This window comes from Ursus maritimus, unplaced genomic scaffold, assembly GCF_017311325.1.
Source record: "Ursus maritimus isolate PB19 unplaced genomic scaffold, ASM1731132v1 scaffold_33, whole genome shotgun sequence".
NCBI lineage: Eukaryota > Metazoa > Chordata > Mammalia > Carnivora > Ursidae > Ursus > Ursus maritimus.
The window spans coordinates 1,290,882-1,307,023 of NW_024425897.1; the positions used below are offsets into that span (position 1 = coordinate 1,290,882).

Consider the following 16,142-nt stretch of genomic DNA (forward strand, 5'->3'; position numbering starts at 1 on the left):
TCTAGGCAGGAAATGCCTTCCCCCGCAGTATCCTGGTAACAGGATCTGGGGCGGGAGTATGGGCACTCCCTAAGGCAGGGCTACAGTGGGGGCTCAAAGCCTTGTGGTCCAGGGAAGGCCCGAGTCCACATCCCCCCACCAGTAGAGACAGCACTCCCAAGCTGAAAAGGGGGGGATTCCTGGATCAGGCCCCTGCCCTGGGAAAACCCCCACTACGAGCACGAGTTGGTAGGGCTGTGGCTGTGGCGGAAGCAGGGGATCCTCACCACCTTTGCAGTTCCCTACCTTCTCAAGGCCCTTTTCCCTGTGCTCACTGTCTTTCCTCTCCCTCTTTGCCTTCCTCCTCACCTCCAGCCTCCCTTCTCCTCCTGTCCTTGTTTTTCTCCTTGTTTGGTCAAGTTTATTGAGGTATGATTTACATACAGTAAAATTCACCCTTTTTTGTGTTTTCAAGTTTTGACAAATTTCATAAACTACTACCACAGTCGGGAGGCAGGTGATTTCCCTCACCCCCCAGAATTCCTTTATGCCCCTTTGTAGTCGTTACCAGCCCCTGGCCATCACGGCTCTGTGTTCTGCCCCTGCCTTTTCCAGAATTGTATAAAGGGAATCATACAGCATGGATCCTTTTGAGTCCGGTTTCTCTCACTGAGCGGGAGAGTCGCTCAATAGCTCATTCCTTCTTACTGCCAAGGAGGGTCCCATCGTCCAGAGGTGCCAGTTTTTGATGCATTCACCTGCTGCTGTTGGAATTGTTCCCAGTTTTTTGCAGTTATGAATAAAGCCAGTATAGACATTGGCAGTTTCTCTGCCTCTCCATCCATGCCCACCCTTTGACTTTCTTTCTCCCTTTCTCTCTCTCCATCATCTTCTTTCCTTCCTCCCCCTCTCCCCCTCCCCCATCTCTCCAGTTCTGTCTCCTACTCCCTCTCCACCCTGGTAGGTGTCTGGAGCAGGCTCCTGACCTTTGCCAGCTCCCTTTCCCCCAAGGTTGTAGAAATGCACGCCGCTCCCCCCCCCCCATAAGGCTATTTGTCTTGCCCTCTGGGCCACACTGATTTAGGAGAAGCACTGGATCCTCCACTCAGCTCACCCAGCACTACTCTGTCTGTGGATAAGCACTCAGCTCAGTCCTTCCACCTGTAGCAAGGGTGGGGGGGTAAGAACACGGCTCAGCAGAGTCCTTGTGAGGATTAAACGTGGTTAACACTTCATTTATTTCTTTTTAAGTAGACTCCACACCTGGTGTGTGTGGGGTTTGAACCCTGAGATTAAGAGTTGCGTGTTCTACCGACTGAGCCAGCCAGGCGCCCCTTAAACGTGGTGACACTTTAAAATGCTACCTTGGTGCTTAGTATGCAGCAAGTGCTCAGAATCAACACTGTGCGAGCAAGTAGTGTTTCCCACATTTATTTAAGCACAGGACGCTTCCTTCCCAGGACACCACTGTCACTGGGGACCTGTGTCCTGCAGAACACAGCTCAGGAGGGGCTGCAACCAAATTCCAGAATAATGCCCATGCCAAGCCCTGGAGCCTCAGCTCCAACAATCATCACTGTTGTCCCAAGTGTTCATTTTCAGTGCTGCCATGAAGGAGTCTTTGAGGGGTGCCCAGGTGGCTCAGATGGTTAAGCATCTGCTTTCGGATCATTCCCAGCATCCTGGGATCAAGCCCCACATCGGGCTCCTGGCTCAGCTGGGAGTCTGCTTCTCCCTCTCCCCCCCTCTCATGCTCTCGCGCTCTCTCTCTCTCTCTGTCTCAAATAAATAAAATCCTGAAAAAAAATGTTAAAAAAAAAAGGGCGTCTTTGATCTTGAGTGTCTTGGGGATGCCCTAAGGAGATGTTAGAAATGAAATGGGACCCACTGGAGGGGGCCTTTATAACCTCCCCCAAGGGAGCTTTCAAGGCTTTGAGTTAATGAGAATGGACTGTTTTAATTGCTTTTATTATTTAGGTATGCTAAGGCCAGCAGACCAGGAGATGGCCATTGAGAAGATAGTTTGTTCCCAGCACATCTCTAGAGAATGGGGCATGCCGCACCACAGAGGGACACGTGGGGAAGCACCCAGTAGGTCAGCAGGCAGAGGGCGAGAGGGAGCCTTTTGGTTTCTAAGGGGAAGAACAGGTGAGGCAGAGTAAGCAGGTGCTGGACAGGCTAGTTTGAATAATTTTAGGGCTCTGGGGCATAGGGGCTGTCCCTGGTTGTCAGGTACCTGGCCCTGGGTGACTAAGGGAGGAGGACAGTGGCCCAGAGTGTGAGAGCCACAGAGGAGGTAGTTGGGGGTGTGGGCTCTGGATTGGTTTGCATTTGATAAGTACCCGCTCAGGTGAGTTATTTGCTAACTCTAGGAACTGGCTAGCCCTGGCAGGGTCAGTCCCTCCAAGGTCAGCAGGGCACCAGATTTCAAAGCATCAGAATACAGAAAATGCAAGGCATGATTAATACATGCCCTGTGCCTGGCACTGAGCAAATAAATCCCATCTGCTTTTTCACACCCCTTGGGCTGGCACTATGCTCATCTTCATTTTCCAGAGAGGGGAAGGATCTCGGCTGGAGTCATGTAGTTAAGAAGAGGAGGATCTGAGATTCAAGTTTGAACCCCAAATTGGGAAGTCATCTCCCCTCTGTCTGGCAAATTAAAGGGACTGACTATGTCAAGGGCTGGCGAGGATGTCTCTGGACCTCTCCTACCCGCCGGTGGCAGTGCAGATTGGTACAACCGTGCTGGGAACACTGGTAATATCTACTAAAGCTAAATGTACATTTTTCCTCTGCCCAGCAACTCCCTCCTGGGTGTCTACCAGAAGAAATGAGAACACAGGTGCACGAAAGACACTGACAGGGATGTTCACAGCAGTTTTATTTGTAATGGTTGAAGACTGGAAAGCACCCAAATGTCTATTTATTTTATTTTATTTTATTTTTAAAGATTTTATTTATTTATTTGACAGAGAGAGAGACAGCCAGCGAGAGAGGGAACACAAGCAGGGGGAGTGGGAGAGGAAGAAGCAGGCTTCCAGCAGAGGAGCCTGATGTGAGGCTCGATCCCATAACGCCGGGATCACGCCCTGAGCCGAAGGCAGACGCTTAACGACTGAGCCACCCAGGCGCCCCCCAAATGTCTATGAACAGGAGAATGGAGAAGCTGTGGATACGCTGTGGTTTATCCACACGCAGTTATAAGAATTAGACACTGCTGCACACATATGGGTGACTCACAATGTTGAACAAAAGCAGCAGGAACAAAAGAAACACACTATCATTCCGCTTAGAGTTGGTGTTGTAGAGCAAGCAAAATCGATCTACGTGATTGAAGTCAGAATGATGGTTACCTTTGGGGTTAGAGAGCCTGTTACTGATGGGGAGGGCACATGACGGAGGCTTCTGGGGAGATGGAAACATTCTAAATCGTCATCTGAGTAGAGGTTGCGGGGGTGGTGATATATATATTTATCTCCATATAAATAAAATCATCAAGCCATACACTTGAAATCTGTGCATCTTACCTTGTGTGAGTTACACCTCAATAAAAAAGCATCTACCTGCTACAACTGCATGTGCATGTGTGGATTAGGGGGCTCCTGTTCTCAGAAGGCCCTGTGGGCCCAGGACCCCAACATTTGGGAAGATAGGGCCCGGCTGTTGGGCCCCAGCCACTATACCCCCATGCCTCCACCCCCAGTCAATGGGCTGATTTGCATGCCTTGTCATGGTCCAGGGGCTTCCCCTGCCTGTGCTCTGAAGCACCTGGAGCACTCCCAACAGAACGACTCCTGTCTGCCTCCCTGCCTCTGACCATGGCCTGCTGGCATCTGGCCCTCCTTCTGACTGGGGCCCTTCTGTCTGGTGAGCTCCTCCTAGGCCTGGCTCACCTGGGGCGGGGTGGGGAATGGCAATGGCTCCAGAAGGCCCCTGCATGGAAGCCAATCAATGTGGGCAGTGGGAGGGTTCTAGGAGGGGCATTAAGGTGGCGGGGAGAACTGGCGACAGGTGGCTCTGCCCTAGACCTGGGGCAAGTCATTTCTCTGTGTGGGCCTCAGTTTCCCCATTTGCGAATGACCAGATTGTTGGGATCCCTTCAGATTCTGATTCTTTGGGGTCTCAGAAGAGATTAGAAGTGGTCGGTCACCTTTTTAGTTTTTCACATGGGAAGTTACCCCAAGGGCCTCAGGGACAAACTATCCTTGAGAAGATTCCCAGCAGCCATTTGTCTGAGGTTGAGCTGATGTGTGGGACAGCCCAGGTGGCTTCCTGGTGGTGGTAGCCGGAGTCTGGAAGAGCCAGTGTGACTGAGGGGTAAGGAATGGGGGTGGGAAGAGAAGGGCCCAGAGGCCACCAGTCCCATACTCTGAACTCGAGGTGCTCAGCTGAACACAGATTCTCGGGAACATAGCACAAATGAAGACTTAAGGGTCGCCAACTTTGTGCCCCATCCATCTCAATTTGATAGCACTGGGCTATGAGCCTTTCGGGAGTCGGGGTCTCCTTGGAGTCTGACCAAGCCTTTGTGGGGTGGGGACAGGAAGAAAGGAGCCCATGGGTTTCTCTCTCTCTCAGTCTCTCAGCCAGGCTTGGCCCAGCCGGAAGCACTGCTGGTCTTCCCAGGCCAAGTGGCCCAACTGTCCTGCATGCTCAGCCCCCGCCATGCCACTGTCGGAGAGTACGGCGTATCTTGGTATCAGCAACGGGCAGGCAGTGCCCCCCGATACCTCCTCTACTACCGCTCAGAGGACGACTACCACAGGCCCCCTGACATCCCTGAACGCTTCTCCGCAGCCACAGACGCCGCCCACAATGCCTGCATCCTGACCATCAGCCCTGTGCAGCCTGAGGACGATGCAGATTATTACTGCTCTGTGGGTTACACATCCTAAGGGTGGAGTGTGGGATGAGTGCCTCTCGTCTGCCTCTCATTTCCGCACTCTGACCTTGGGCCCCCCTCTTTCTCCAAACCTTAATTTTTCTCCTCTGTAAAATGGGTTAATAATATTAAACATGTAAAAAAATAATATCAAACATGTGAATAAGAACTATTCTGAGGGCCATGAAATGCCTGCTGAAAAAGTGATTGGGAGTGTGGGGGTAGGGATTCCGGGGATTGTTACAGAAGAGGAAGCACCTGAGACCCTTGGGGCGGGGCCCAGCCTCTCCACTGGCCCCCAGGGGGCTCAGACTGGTGGCCTGGGCTTCCTGTGACCTGAGGAGCTGGAGGAAGAGAAAAACGAACCAGCTCTTGCTGCTCCTAGCTCTGCATGGCTGCTTGTGGTTCAACGCTCAAGGGGTGACTGGACTGGGTCCACACGGAGCCCAGGCTGCTAGCTTGGGGGCCGAGGGGAGCCCCTGCTTACTCCTTGATGGGGCAGGGAGGCAGGTGTGAGTATGTATGTGGGGTGGGGGCACTCAGAGGCACCCCAGGGCTGGGGCGGAGGGTGCTGATTGCCGGTGGGCAGCATCTCTCCTGTTAGGAATGTGTGTTCTACTGGTCCCCAGTAATAGGGCAGTGCCCCCCTCCCCCACCGGTTCTCCCAGAGGCAGGGAAGGCTATACCTGAGCAACTGGCCGAGTAGGAAGCACTGGGTGGAGGAGCAATCCTTATTAGAAGCAGAGCTGAGCGTGTGGGGGTAAGGGTGGGAGGAGGGCATGTGGGGGGGGCGGTTCAAGAACACACTCTTCTTCCCTCCCGGTTCCCCTAAGAGGTGCCTTATGTCTGGAGGTCATCCCTCACATGCACTGGAGTTGTGGTCTCCAGGGTCCAGCCTACACTCCCAGCCCCTTCCCATCTCAGTCTCTGCTGATACCAGCACGGCAGGCAGGATAAGGCTACCCAGCAAGGGTGAATCATGCAGGACCCCTGGGCCTGTGCGGGGTGACGCGCTCCACAGCTCTGGGAACCCCTTCCCTTCTCCAGAAGATCCCAGCCACCCGCTCGGCCTCTGGCTCGCCCCCACCCAAAGGGCAAGTGCAGCGGGAACTCGGCCGCCTGCCTGCGGCTCTAGGCCCGCCCGCCCTTCCCGGCCCCAGTTGCCTCTTCTGCGCTCCCGCCAACGGCCGACCAGCTGTTTCCCCAAGACCAGGATACGCTGTGGGAACCGCGGGAACCAGTCCCAGTCCTAGGGCCCCGAACCGGAGCGCCTCCGCGCACGGACACCAAACGCCGCCGGAGCACCGAGACGCCGGGACCTCCATGCGGCCTAGAGCGGTCCCGGAAGTGCCTGCGGGCGGGGGGGCGGGGCTCCGGGCGCTCGGGCCGCCGCGGGCTCCGCGTCAGCAGCCGCCGCGGAGCGAGGCCGGGTCGGCCGCGGGTTGGAGCAGCTAAGGTGCGGCCCCGCCCCGCCCGCCCGCGGCCCCGCCCCGGCCCAGGTGAGCGGCCCCGCCCCGGCCCAGGTGAGTGGCTCCGCGTCAGCCAGTGTGACCACCTGTCTCTCCGGTGGCCCCGGGTGTGGGAGTCCCCCTTCGGTGGGCAGCATGTAGGGGCGCCCCCGTCGCCGCTTGGGCGGCGTGTGCGTGTCCGCAGCCGCTCGCGGGCCTCCAGCGAGGAAACCCTGACCGGACCGGGGGTCTCCCGGGAGCCCAGGCCCTGAGGGCTCCCCAAGCATAGGGTGACGGATGCAGGAGGAGCCGAGGAAGGCCCCGAGAGAGGCGGGAAGATGGGGTTCCAGACCTTTGGATCTTCGGTCCAAAAATATTTAAAACATTGTTGAGGACAGATAAAGAATTGCCAACTTTCTAAACAGAGTGGAGACTTCACCATGTAGGTGGTCCGTAGCGGGAATGGAAAACCCCTAAGGAGGGAACCTTGGAAGCAACAGGATTTAACAGGTGGGTGGAGGAAGAGTTGCAATTACAGATACCAAGAAAAAGAGACCAGAGAGCGTGAAAACTGGGGAGGGAAGAACTTTCAGAAATGAAGGGAATAAAGCAGGAGGTGGGAAGGGGGGGCTCAAAACCTTGAGGCGTTCAGGTAGGCAAGGTGGGTTTAATGAAGGGATTGACCCGTATTATCACATCTTTGAGGTTTTCAAGAGAAAGCCTGAAACCTACAGAGTTTCCAGTATTGGCAACTAAGTCCAACAAAAAGAAAAAGTTCCAACTCTTTTCGAGCCAAAGAAAACGTGTCTGCGGCAGGATCCCCAGGCTGCCAATTTGCAACTCCTCAAATGAAGGGTTTTGAGAAGGGAGCTATTGGTGAGCACTGCCAAAGGGGTGGGAAAGTGAGGTCTGAGAAGAGAGGGATTGGCCGTAAGGAGGTCACTGGATACAAGAGCTGAAGATGCTGAAGTCCCAGCCGAAATTGGAAACTTGAAATTTGTCTCGGTGCAGTATGATTTTCTTTGGCAATATTTAGCATCTTAGGAGGAACTGACGGAGAACGTTGGTATTTGGCAGCTGGTTGGAGCAGGGCGGGAGGTGAGGAACATGATGCTGGCCAGAGTCTGTAGTTCGATCCATGATACAGTCTAAGCTAGACAGGGAAGGGTGGGCTAGAAGAGGAGAACCAGGGCGAAATTGGTGGGTTGTTAGACCTGATGAGATGAATCTAGAGAACCTGAAGGACTGGTGATTATGGTTGCTGAAGAGGAGGGGAAGGGGAGATAAGTGGTCAAAGAATTTTTTTTAAAGATTTTATTTATTTATTTGACAGAGAGAGAGGCAGCGAGAGAGGGAACACAAGCAGGGGAAGTGGGAGAGGGAGAAGCAGGCTTCCCGCTGAGCTGGGAGCCTGATCTGGGGCTCAATCCCAGAATGCTGGGATCATGACCTGAGCCGAAGGCAGGTGCTTAACTACTGAGCCACCCAGGTGCCCCATGAGGCGCCCTGGTCAAAGAATTTTTGAGAATACTCCAGTTCTGTGCTTCTTTTCACACCTGGCTTTTTTACCACCTGATAATTCGTTAAAAAAAAAAACCGTTTCCAAATAGGAATGAGTTCCATCGTGACTATACTGATTAATTTAGTGTTTTTTGAGCTGCTTAACTGTCTACGCTTCAGTGTACTGCTAATAGTACCTTTGTCTAGAATTGTGAGGATTAAATGCAAATGTGCTTATAGAAGGTCTGGTAGTGCCTAGCACATAGTAGATGCTCAATAAACACGAGCTGTTATCATTATCATGGTACCTGGGGTTTCCCTTCAGCTTGCACAGCAATTTCTGAATGGCGTCCCTCGGAGGCCACCACAGTGGGATAGAGGGTGTTCTAGGGTCTGTCCTTGTCCCTACGAAAACAACCCTCATCAACTGGAGCAGCTCTGTTTTTGTGTTTTATTTATTTGTATCTCAGACCATTTATTTGAATAAAGAGTTCTGTGCTGCCCTCCCCTCAAAAAAGTGTGGCCATCAGTTCTAGCACTAAAACAAATGGCTTTTCCTCCATTTCAATCATGTATGTATGCAACCAATGTCCTGTTGTGCTGGGGCTGGGGGCTCCACAATGAAGGAGCACAGTACTTGCCCTCAGGGAGCACTCCGGCAGTGGTGGCAGGAGTCCTGACAGCCGATGTTTACCATCCAGGGTGGTAAGTGCTGTGATGGACTCTTGCACCGAGCTCTGCAGGTCACTCGGTGTGCCTGAGATCACCAGTCTTAGGGTGCAGAAAAGGGGACATTAGGACTGAGTCTGGGGAGATGAGTCAGTGGCAGTCTGAGAAGGGAGGGGCATCTGTGAGGAGGAGGAAGCAGCAGCTAGGGGTGTGTGGAAGGAGAGGCTGGAGATGGGGCTGGAAGGGTTGGTGTGAAGGGCCTTGTGAAGGATTTGGGCTGCCGCAGATCCTGAGACAGATGGTCAGGCCTGTGTTTGGGGTATTTGACGCTGGTGTCAATGTAGAGACCTGAGGGAGGAGTAGAAGCTGGAGGTAGGTGGTCATTTGGGAGGTGAGTACTGAAGTAATCCTGGGGAGTTGCACTGAGGCCTGAGCTGCGGACTGACAGAGAGGCAGAGACCTCTTAATAAAGCCTCAGGAAATGGACAGACTAGACGTTTGGGGTGAGAGAGGGAGAAGGTCTAGGCTGACTCCCAGGGTTGTGGTTTGGGCACCTGGCTGCAGGGTGTGTAGCTAAGCTAGTAAAGGAGGGAAGTTTGCACTCTCTCTTTCTCAAAAACCCCCTCTTTCCATTAGCCAGAATCTTGCCCTTTTTCCACTATGGCTCCACTTCCTGCTCTAGTCTACCTTTCTGAACATCTTCAGTCTTTAGATTCTAGGTCCCATGGTGTAGCACTTGATTCTGTCTTCTTTGTAGTTGTTTCTGATAAATCACACTTGTCTCTAACTCAGTGGGGATCATCTCAAGGGCAAGCTTGTGTCTTATACTTGTTTTGTTTTGTCCATGATAGACTCTGGCACAGGAAGGAGGTACGTACTAGGTTCTTGATTTGCAGACTTGACGATATCCCTTGTTTTCTTCTCAGATTGGGAGAAGAGTAAGTGTGTCCTTAAGAAGACCATCTTTCAAGAAATACAGTCTTTGGGAGTGATACTAGATTCACAATGGAGGTTCCCCCAGCAGCCAAGTTTGGTGAGACCTTTGTGTTTGAGGATGGCTTAGAGATGCAGCAAGACCTCTTCCCAGAGGAGGACCTGGGAGACCCTTTTCTTCGGGAAAGAGGTTTAGAACAAATGGCTGTTATTTATAAGGAGATCCCTCTCGGGGAGCAAGACGAGGAACATGACGATTATGAGGGCAATTTCAGTCTGTGCTCAAGCCCTGTTCAGCATCAGAGTACCCCCCCAGTAAACAGAGCCCAGGATGATGAAATCTTCAGCCCAACCTTCTTCCAGAAATCAGACCTTAGTATGTGTCAGATAATCCACAGTGGAGAGGAACCCAATAAACACAACTGTGAGAAGGCAAGCAGGGCGCACTCAGGACCTAACGAACCTCACAGAACTGTACCACCTGCAAAACCCTATGCGTGTCGGGAATGCGGGAAGGCTTTCAGCCAGAGCTCACACCTTCTCAGGCACCTGGTGATTCACACTGGGGAGAAGCCCTATGAGTGCTGTGAGTGTGGGAAGGCCTTCAGCCAGAGCTCACACCTTCTCAGACATCAGATAATCCACACCGGGGAGAAGCCCTATGAATGCCGAGAATGTGGAAAAGCCTTTCGCCAGAGCTCAGCCCTCACGCAACACCAGAAAACCCACACTGGGAAGAGACCGTATGAGTGTAGGGAATGTGGGAAAGATTTCAGCCGGAGCTCAAGTCTCAGAAAACACGAGAGAATACATACAGGAGAGAAACCTTATCAGTGTAAGGAATGTGGGAAATCCTTCAACCAGAGCTCTGGCCTGAGCCAGCATCGGAAAATCCACACCTTGAAGAAACCTCACGAATGCGATCACTGTGGGAAAGCCTTTTGTCACAGGTCCCACCTCATTCGGCACCAGAGGATTCACACCGGGAAGAAACCTTACAAATGTGAAGAGTGTGGGAAGGCCTTCAGCCAGAGCTCCAACCTCATTGAACACCGTAAGACCCACACTGGCGAAAAACCCTACAAATGCCATAAGTGTGGGAAAGCCTTCAGCCAGAGCTCCTCCCTCATCGAGCACCAGCGCATCCACACTGGGGAGAAGCCCTATGAGTGCGGCCAGTGCGGGAAGGCCTTCTGCCACAGCTCTGCCCTGATTCAGCACCAGAGAATCCACACCGGGAAGAAACCCTATGCGTGCAACGAGTGTGGCAAAGCCTTCCGGCACAGGTCAGCCCTTATTGAGCACTATAAAACCCACACCAGAGAGAAGCCCTATGAGTGTAACAAATGTGGCAAGTCCTTCAGGGGAAGCTCACACCTTATTCGGCATCAGAAAATCCATGCTGGGGAGAAGCTCTAGAAGGAGGAGCTCACACCAAAGCTTGCAATCCTTTCCCAGACGGAGCCCACACCCCATCGCCTTGTCTGTAAGACCCCGTCCACCTCCCTGATCCCAGGGCTGAATGGAAACATGCCACCCCCAGCGCTTCTGGCCCCCCATGCTAGCAGCCAGCGCCCCCCCGCCCCCCGGCCCCGGGCGCTTCACACGCAGCAGGTTTACTGAGTGGAAGGGAGGGTGGAGTGATGGGAAGGCCGCTGAAACAGAGGTGCAGCCAAAGAGAGAGCGGGCCTTCAGTCGTTCACGTTTGACTCCCAAGCCTGTGAGATTGAGTTTTGCCCTCTTTTCGCCTTTGTCAAAATCCAGAAGAATAAACACCAGAGAGAGAAAGTTGAGTTAAATGCACAAAAATGTCAGATGAACTCTTTAACATCAGCTGCAGTCTGGCACTTTTAGAAGACAGAACTGTGCTCACAGTCCAAATCCGCTAAAGAAAAATTAATCTGAAAGTAGATACGTTAATGGCAAAATGGAATCTTCTACCTGGCTTGGGCATTGGTGGGGACAACCAAAACAGGTTACAGAAGAAAGGGAAGGTCTGGAAGGATTCATTCTGGGGTTGGGGAAGAGGGTGGTGTGGTCTCTTAATCCCTGTTCTGGATTAGAGTAAGGGAGGTTTCTGGCAGATGGCTCTTTCACAGGACGGTAGAGGTTTGGTCCTGTAGGCCAGAGGACATTTGACCCTGGCTTTGACTTAGCCTGGCATAAGGCATTAGTGCCCTCCAGTTTTAACCCCTCCACACGACCTAGGGCTCCCAAGACCACAGCGTGCCTTGGTCAGCAGCAGGGTCTGTTTCTCGTCTGGTGGCTCTGCAGCCACCTCTCTGCCCTCCAGTGCTGGGGGAACGAAGGAAGCAAGGCGATTCAGTCAGAGGTCCCAGTTCAGATCCCAGTTCTGCTCCTCCTACCTGTGTGACCTTGAGGAAGCTCCAAGGCTCTTTTTCCCTGTCTGTGCGATGGGGATATTGGGACCTGGCCGACTGCTGTTCAGAATGAAAGCACCCATGAAGGGCTTTGGCAACTGGCAGTTGAGGACAGAGACCAGAAGGACCCTTGCCCCACCCAGAGATCTATTTCCTAAAGGCCAGAGAGGCGTCCTGCTGGTTCCCCCGATGGCAGGTCCTGCAGCCCATGCTGTCACTGAACCTGGGATTAGGCTTTCCTTCACTTCTTCCAGCCTGCACCCTGGGCTGTGGATGCCCTATGGGGCCACCTACCAGACAGGGCCCCTCTCTGGATGCCATCCCGAACATCTCCCAGCAGCAGTGTGGTCTGTGTGGCCACATCCTCGATGTTCATACAGTACCATAGCCTGTTGCCTGCCTGGACCAATTCAGTCGGTATCCCCAGAGGTGGAGCTCAGCCAGTGGTGTGTTTTTAAAGCTCCCCTACGTACGTTCCAGTACGTAGCCAGGGTGTGAGCCCTATGCTAGGCATCTAGCAACCCCGGCACCCCCAAATGTCAGGCCTGCTTGTCGTGAGCAGAGTTTGAAGGCGCCCGATCTGTCTCGGTCCCCATGCCTCCCATCCGCCAGGAATGGGCTGAGGCAGTGTCGTTCCTGGCTGGTTGAGAGGTCTTTGTCCCAGGTCCTCAGGCCTTCGTGTGGCCACGGGGATCTCTTTGGTACTGCCTTTCCCCAGGCTCCTCAGGGGCAGTCTGAGCAATTCTGAAGTTTTCCAAAAATTTATGGCTGGAATCCCATGACCCCCATCGTGGTAATCCTGGCTATTTCAGCTAATCAGAAGCTCAGCTTGGGGTCATGTATCATTTTGATGAATAAAAATGGACAAGTAATTGTTACTTAGTAAGTGGAGCTTGGCAGGCTGAGATTTTAAAAGGCCAGGTCTCCAACTGGGGGGATCACAGTGGGAGTCCCAGCCATGAGGACAGCAGCTGCTCCCATCCAGCTCCTCTCTGTGGCTTGAACGTGTGAAACCTTGAGCCAGCACCAGGGTCTCCTAGAACCTACCGTACCACCGGCTAGACTGGCCTGACTGGCTGGCCCCGGGCATTGTCTGCAGGTGGCCTGCACTGAGGGTCTTCAGCCACTACTAAGAGTGCAGAGAGAATTGAGACCCCTGCTCGGCGTCAGTGGGACAGCAGCTCCCTCCCCAAGATCTACCTCCTCGGTACCCCCCATTGGGCTTCCCCGGGCCAGGCCTGTCCTTATCCGTCAGTCATCGGTTTCCTACCTTTGATGTCTCTCTCCGTGTGCTTCTGCACACCCCAGCCAAACTGATTTTCTTAAAGCATCTTTTTGCACATGCCACCACTCTCCTTAAAACCAACCCTCAGGGGCTTTTCTGCACATAAGCCCCCATTTCAGCCAGTCTGGTTTGCTCCCTCTGAACAGACCACAGGGAGTTCACGCCACCCTGCCCAGATGCTCCCTGCTCTCCCAGCGTCCCTTAGCTCACTTTATGCTCTTCTTGCATTTGGGAATATGCACTTTCTCCTCCTCCTCATCACCCCCACGTCTTCCTTCCTCTCGACAATTTATGTAACATGGGGATTGAGACCCCCTTTCTAGAAGCTCCCCAGGTGATTCTCACAGATTCTCACATAACCGTGGTAGGACCAGGTACTTTTCAAAATGTGAGCAGAACCTAGTCCCTTCTGTTCGCATTCCTTCACTGTTTTATGCATTTTTAAATCCTTCGATTTATTTAGGTTCTTGAACAGTGTAATATTACAGGAGAACATCCTGATAATATTGTAATCGTCCTTGGATTTAGTTGTCATTTTTGTCTGTCTTACATTTTTTTCCTTCTATGGCAGATGTTGAGTGTTGTAAAGCTTCAACTCTTGGTTTTGTTGACTAATCGAATGGTTTCGTCGAAGTGTATGTATTCTGTCTGCCCTTTTTAATTTTTTACTTCCTATCTTACACTTCTGAAATTATTTAGGTATAGCTAATCCTATTTTATTGTTTCTAGTAAATGCAGGTACTTTGGTCTAGGGCTTTTTTCTTTAGAGCTTTTTCTGCACTCTTGTCAGTTTGACACGTGCGAGTTTTTGTTATCGTATGAGGAATTTCCTTTCGGCCCAAGTGTTATTCTTTTTTCTCTATTTCCAAGTGATGAATGCATAGGTCATTGCTGTTCTTTCTTACTGTGCTGTGGTGTCAACATTTCTCAGTGTCCATAGAACTACTCTGGGCCTGAAGATATGATCAGTTTTTATAAAGCATTTGTGTACTCTCAAAAAATGGGTTTGTACTCCATCGGTTCTATTTGTTAAACTTGTTTTTAAATTGCTTTATTCAAATTCATACTTTCTCTGTTGTTTACTTTACAGTTCTTAACCTGGTGTCTGCAGACTGCCTAGGAGTCCATGAGTGCACAGGTCTATTTTAGAGGCGGCAAGAGGGATGGAAAAAGCTGGGTGGCTATGTACGTGAATGAATTGTTCGGGGCTGGGGGGGGGGACCTGTAGCATTCACCACATTTTGGAAAGGCTCTGTGAGCCCCACAATAGTTAAGAACACTCACTCACATGATCAAATCATGGTCTGATTTTGTGTTTTTTACTTTATGTTATTTTTGTTTCACTTAAATTTGTTTCTATTTTATGTTCACTGTTGCAATGTTAGATGTGTTTTTTCTTTTTTCTTTCTTTTTTTTCTAGGATTTTATTTATTTATTTGACAGAGACAGACAGCCAGCGAGAGAGGGAACACAAGCAGGGGGAGTGGGAGAGGAAGAAGCAGGCTCCCAGCGGAGGAGCCTGATGTGGGGCTCGATCCCATAACGCCGGGATCACACCCTGAGCCGAAGGCAGACGCTTAACGACTATGCCACCCAGGCGCCCCTAGATGTGTTTTTTCAAATCCTTTTTGAGAAATAGGCAGGGTATCACTAAGTAAGTACCAGGATATTTGGAGCATATATATTTAATAGTAATATATTGAAAAACTGTGCCTTTTAGTGCCCTCTTTGTCTCTTTTAATGCTCCTAGCTTCGATTTTTCTTTTCCAGAAACCATAATTGAAGCCCCTTGCTTTTTTCAGTTTGCACCTGCATGAGAGTTGATTTCACTCAGCATTTTGTTTTTAAAATTTGTGTATATATTTTGCTGTATAACTTATAAACAGCAAAGTGTTGGATTTTATTTTCCGATTCTTTCTGTAATTCTTTTTCTTTTTATGCGAGAAGTTCTCATATCACAATTTAGAGTAAGGCATAGCTCATCTGCATACTTATATTTTAATATAGATGAACTCCTTTAACCCAGAAAGGCCAAGCTCATTTAAGCCCCATCTCTAGGAGGCATTCACCACGTGTGGGGTATTATTTCCAGGGAGGCTGAGGGTCTGCCGTTGGGCACACCTGCTCCTCCCTGCCTTTGTCAGTGCCAGGTTCTGTCCTGAGCCCACTCTTAAAGTCAGCCTCTGGCTTCAGTGTTCTTGGCTGTGACACGGAGGAATGATGCCACCTCACAGCCCTGTGGAGCTCAGACGAGATAGAAATACAAACCTGCATGGCAAACGGGGTGTAGAGGATTAGTACGCTACTAGCGTTTTGAAATATTTCTTTAAATTTCCGTTCTTACTCCCCAAGTTCTTTCAACACAACTTGGAACAGTATATTGTGGTTTACTTTACAGAAAACACTGCCAGGTGTAGCAAAGAATTAGACCTCACGGATCCATCCTACACTCCCTGAGTGAACGTGTATGGTAATCTGGACGAGAGGCGGGGACCCTGATCTCCTAATCCCCATCCCTGTCACCTGTCTGTCCCAGGTGGGGCCCCATGTCGGCCTTCCCCCTTCCCATTCCTGTGCTGGGGAGGGGAAGCACCGTCACAATCGCAGAGGCTCGAGAATGTGGTCACTCTGGCCACCCCGGTGGCAGGGGGGGAAACAGAGGCCATGACTTCGCGGAAGTGAGGTGCTTTAGTGTCAGATCTCCCCGGCAGCCGTGGGAAAGAACAATTCTGGAGGTTATGCTGCAGCCTTGGGCAGTCGTTGCCAGGACTTTTCAGGTTTAGTCACCACAGGCCGAAGTGAAAACGAAGTCCTCTCTGTCCGCTCGGAGTTGTCAGCCCTGGGGGACAAATGGACGCTCACCACCGTCACACAGGGTGGACATGTGCATTTGCCAGAGTGCCGATGCCCAGATTTACTGGGGGCGGGGAAAGAGAAGCGCATCTCTTGTGGGAGAACCCCATCTTCAGGACACCGCCTCAGAAGGTTGCCCAGTGTGTGGAATTGGGGTGGACCATCCCTCCTGCACCACAGGCCATACACTTGCACAGCACTCAGAATGC

The 16,142-nt window shown here is 51.7% G+C and overlaps 2 protein-coding genes across 3 annotated transcripts; both read left to right on the forward strand.

The window, feature by feature from the left end:
- The first annotated feature begins 3,042 nt into the window (after window positions 1-3,042).
- Window positions 3,043-6,210, forward strand: VPREB3 (V-set pre-B cell surrogate light chain 3). The gene is made up of 2 exons (XM_008697542.2): window positions 3,043-3,849; window positions 4,561-6,210. Exons 1-2 carry the CDS (start codon window positions 3,801-3,803, stop codon window positions 4,875-4,877), a joined length of 366 nt encoding a protein of 121 aa, XP_008695764.1. The 5' UTR covers window positions 3,043-3,800; the 3' UTR covers window positions 4,878-6,210.
- Window positions 6,211-9,410: 3,200 nt separating this feature from the next.
- ZNF70 (zinc finger protein 70) lies at window positions 9,411-14,446 on the forward strand. 2 transcript variants are annotated; one of them, XM_040619531.1, is made up of 2 exons: window positions 9,411-10,700; window positions 14,171-14,446. In XM_040619531.1, exons 1-2 carry the CDS (start codon window positions 9,487-9,489, stop codon window positions 14,175-14,177), a joined length of 1,221 nt encoding a protein of 406 aa, XP_040475465.1. In that variant the 5' UTR covers window positions 9,411-9,486; the 3' UTR covers window positions 14,178-14,446. The 2 variants fall into 2 exon arrangements, with proteins under 2 accessions (XP_040475465.1, XP_040475464.1); XM_040619530.1 differs by lacking the exon at window positions 14,171-14,446 and having other exon boundaries at window positions 9,411-14,144.
- The last annotated feature ends 1,696 nt before the right edge of the window (window positions 14,447-16,142 follow it).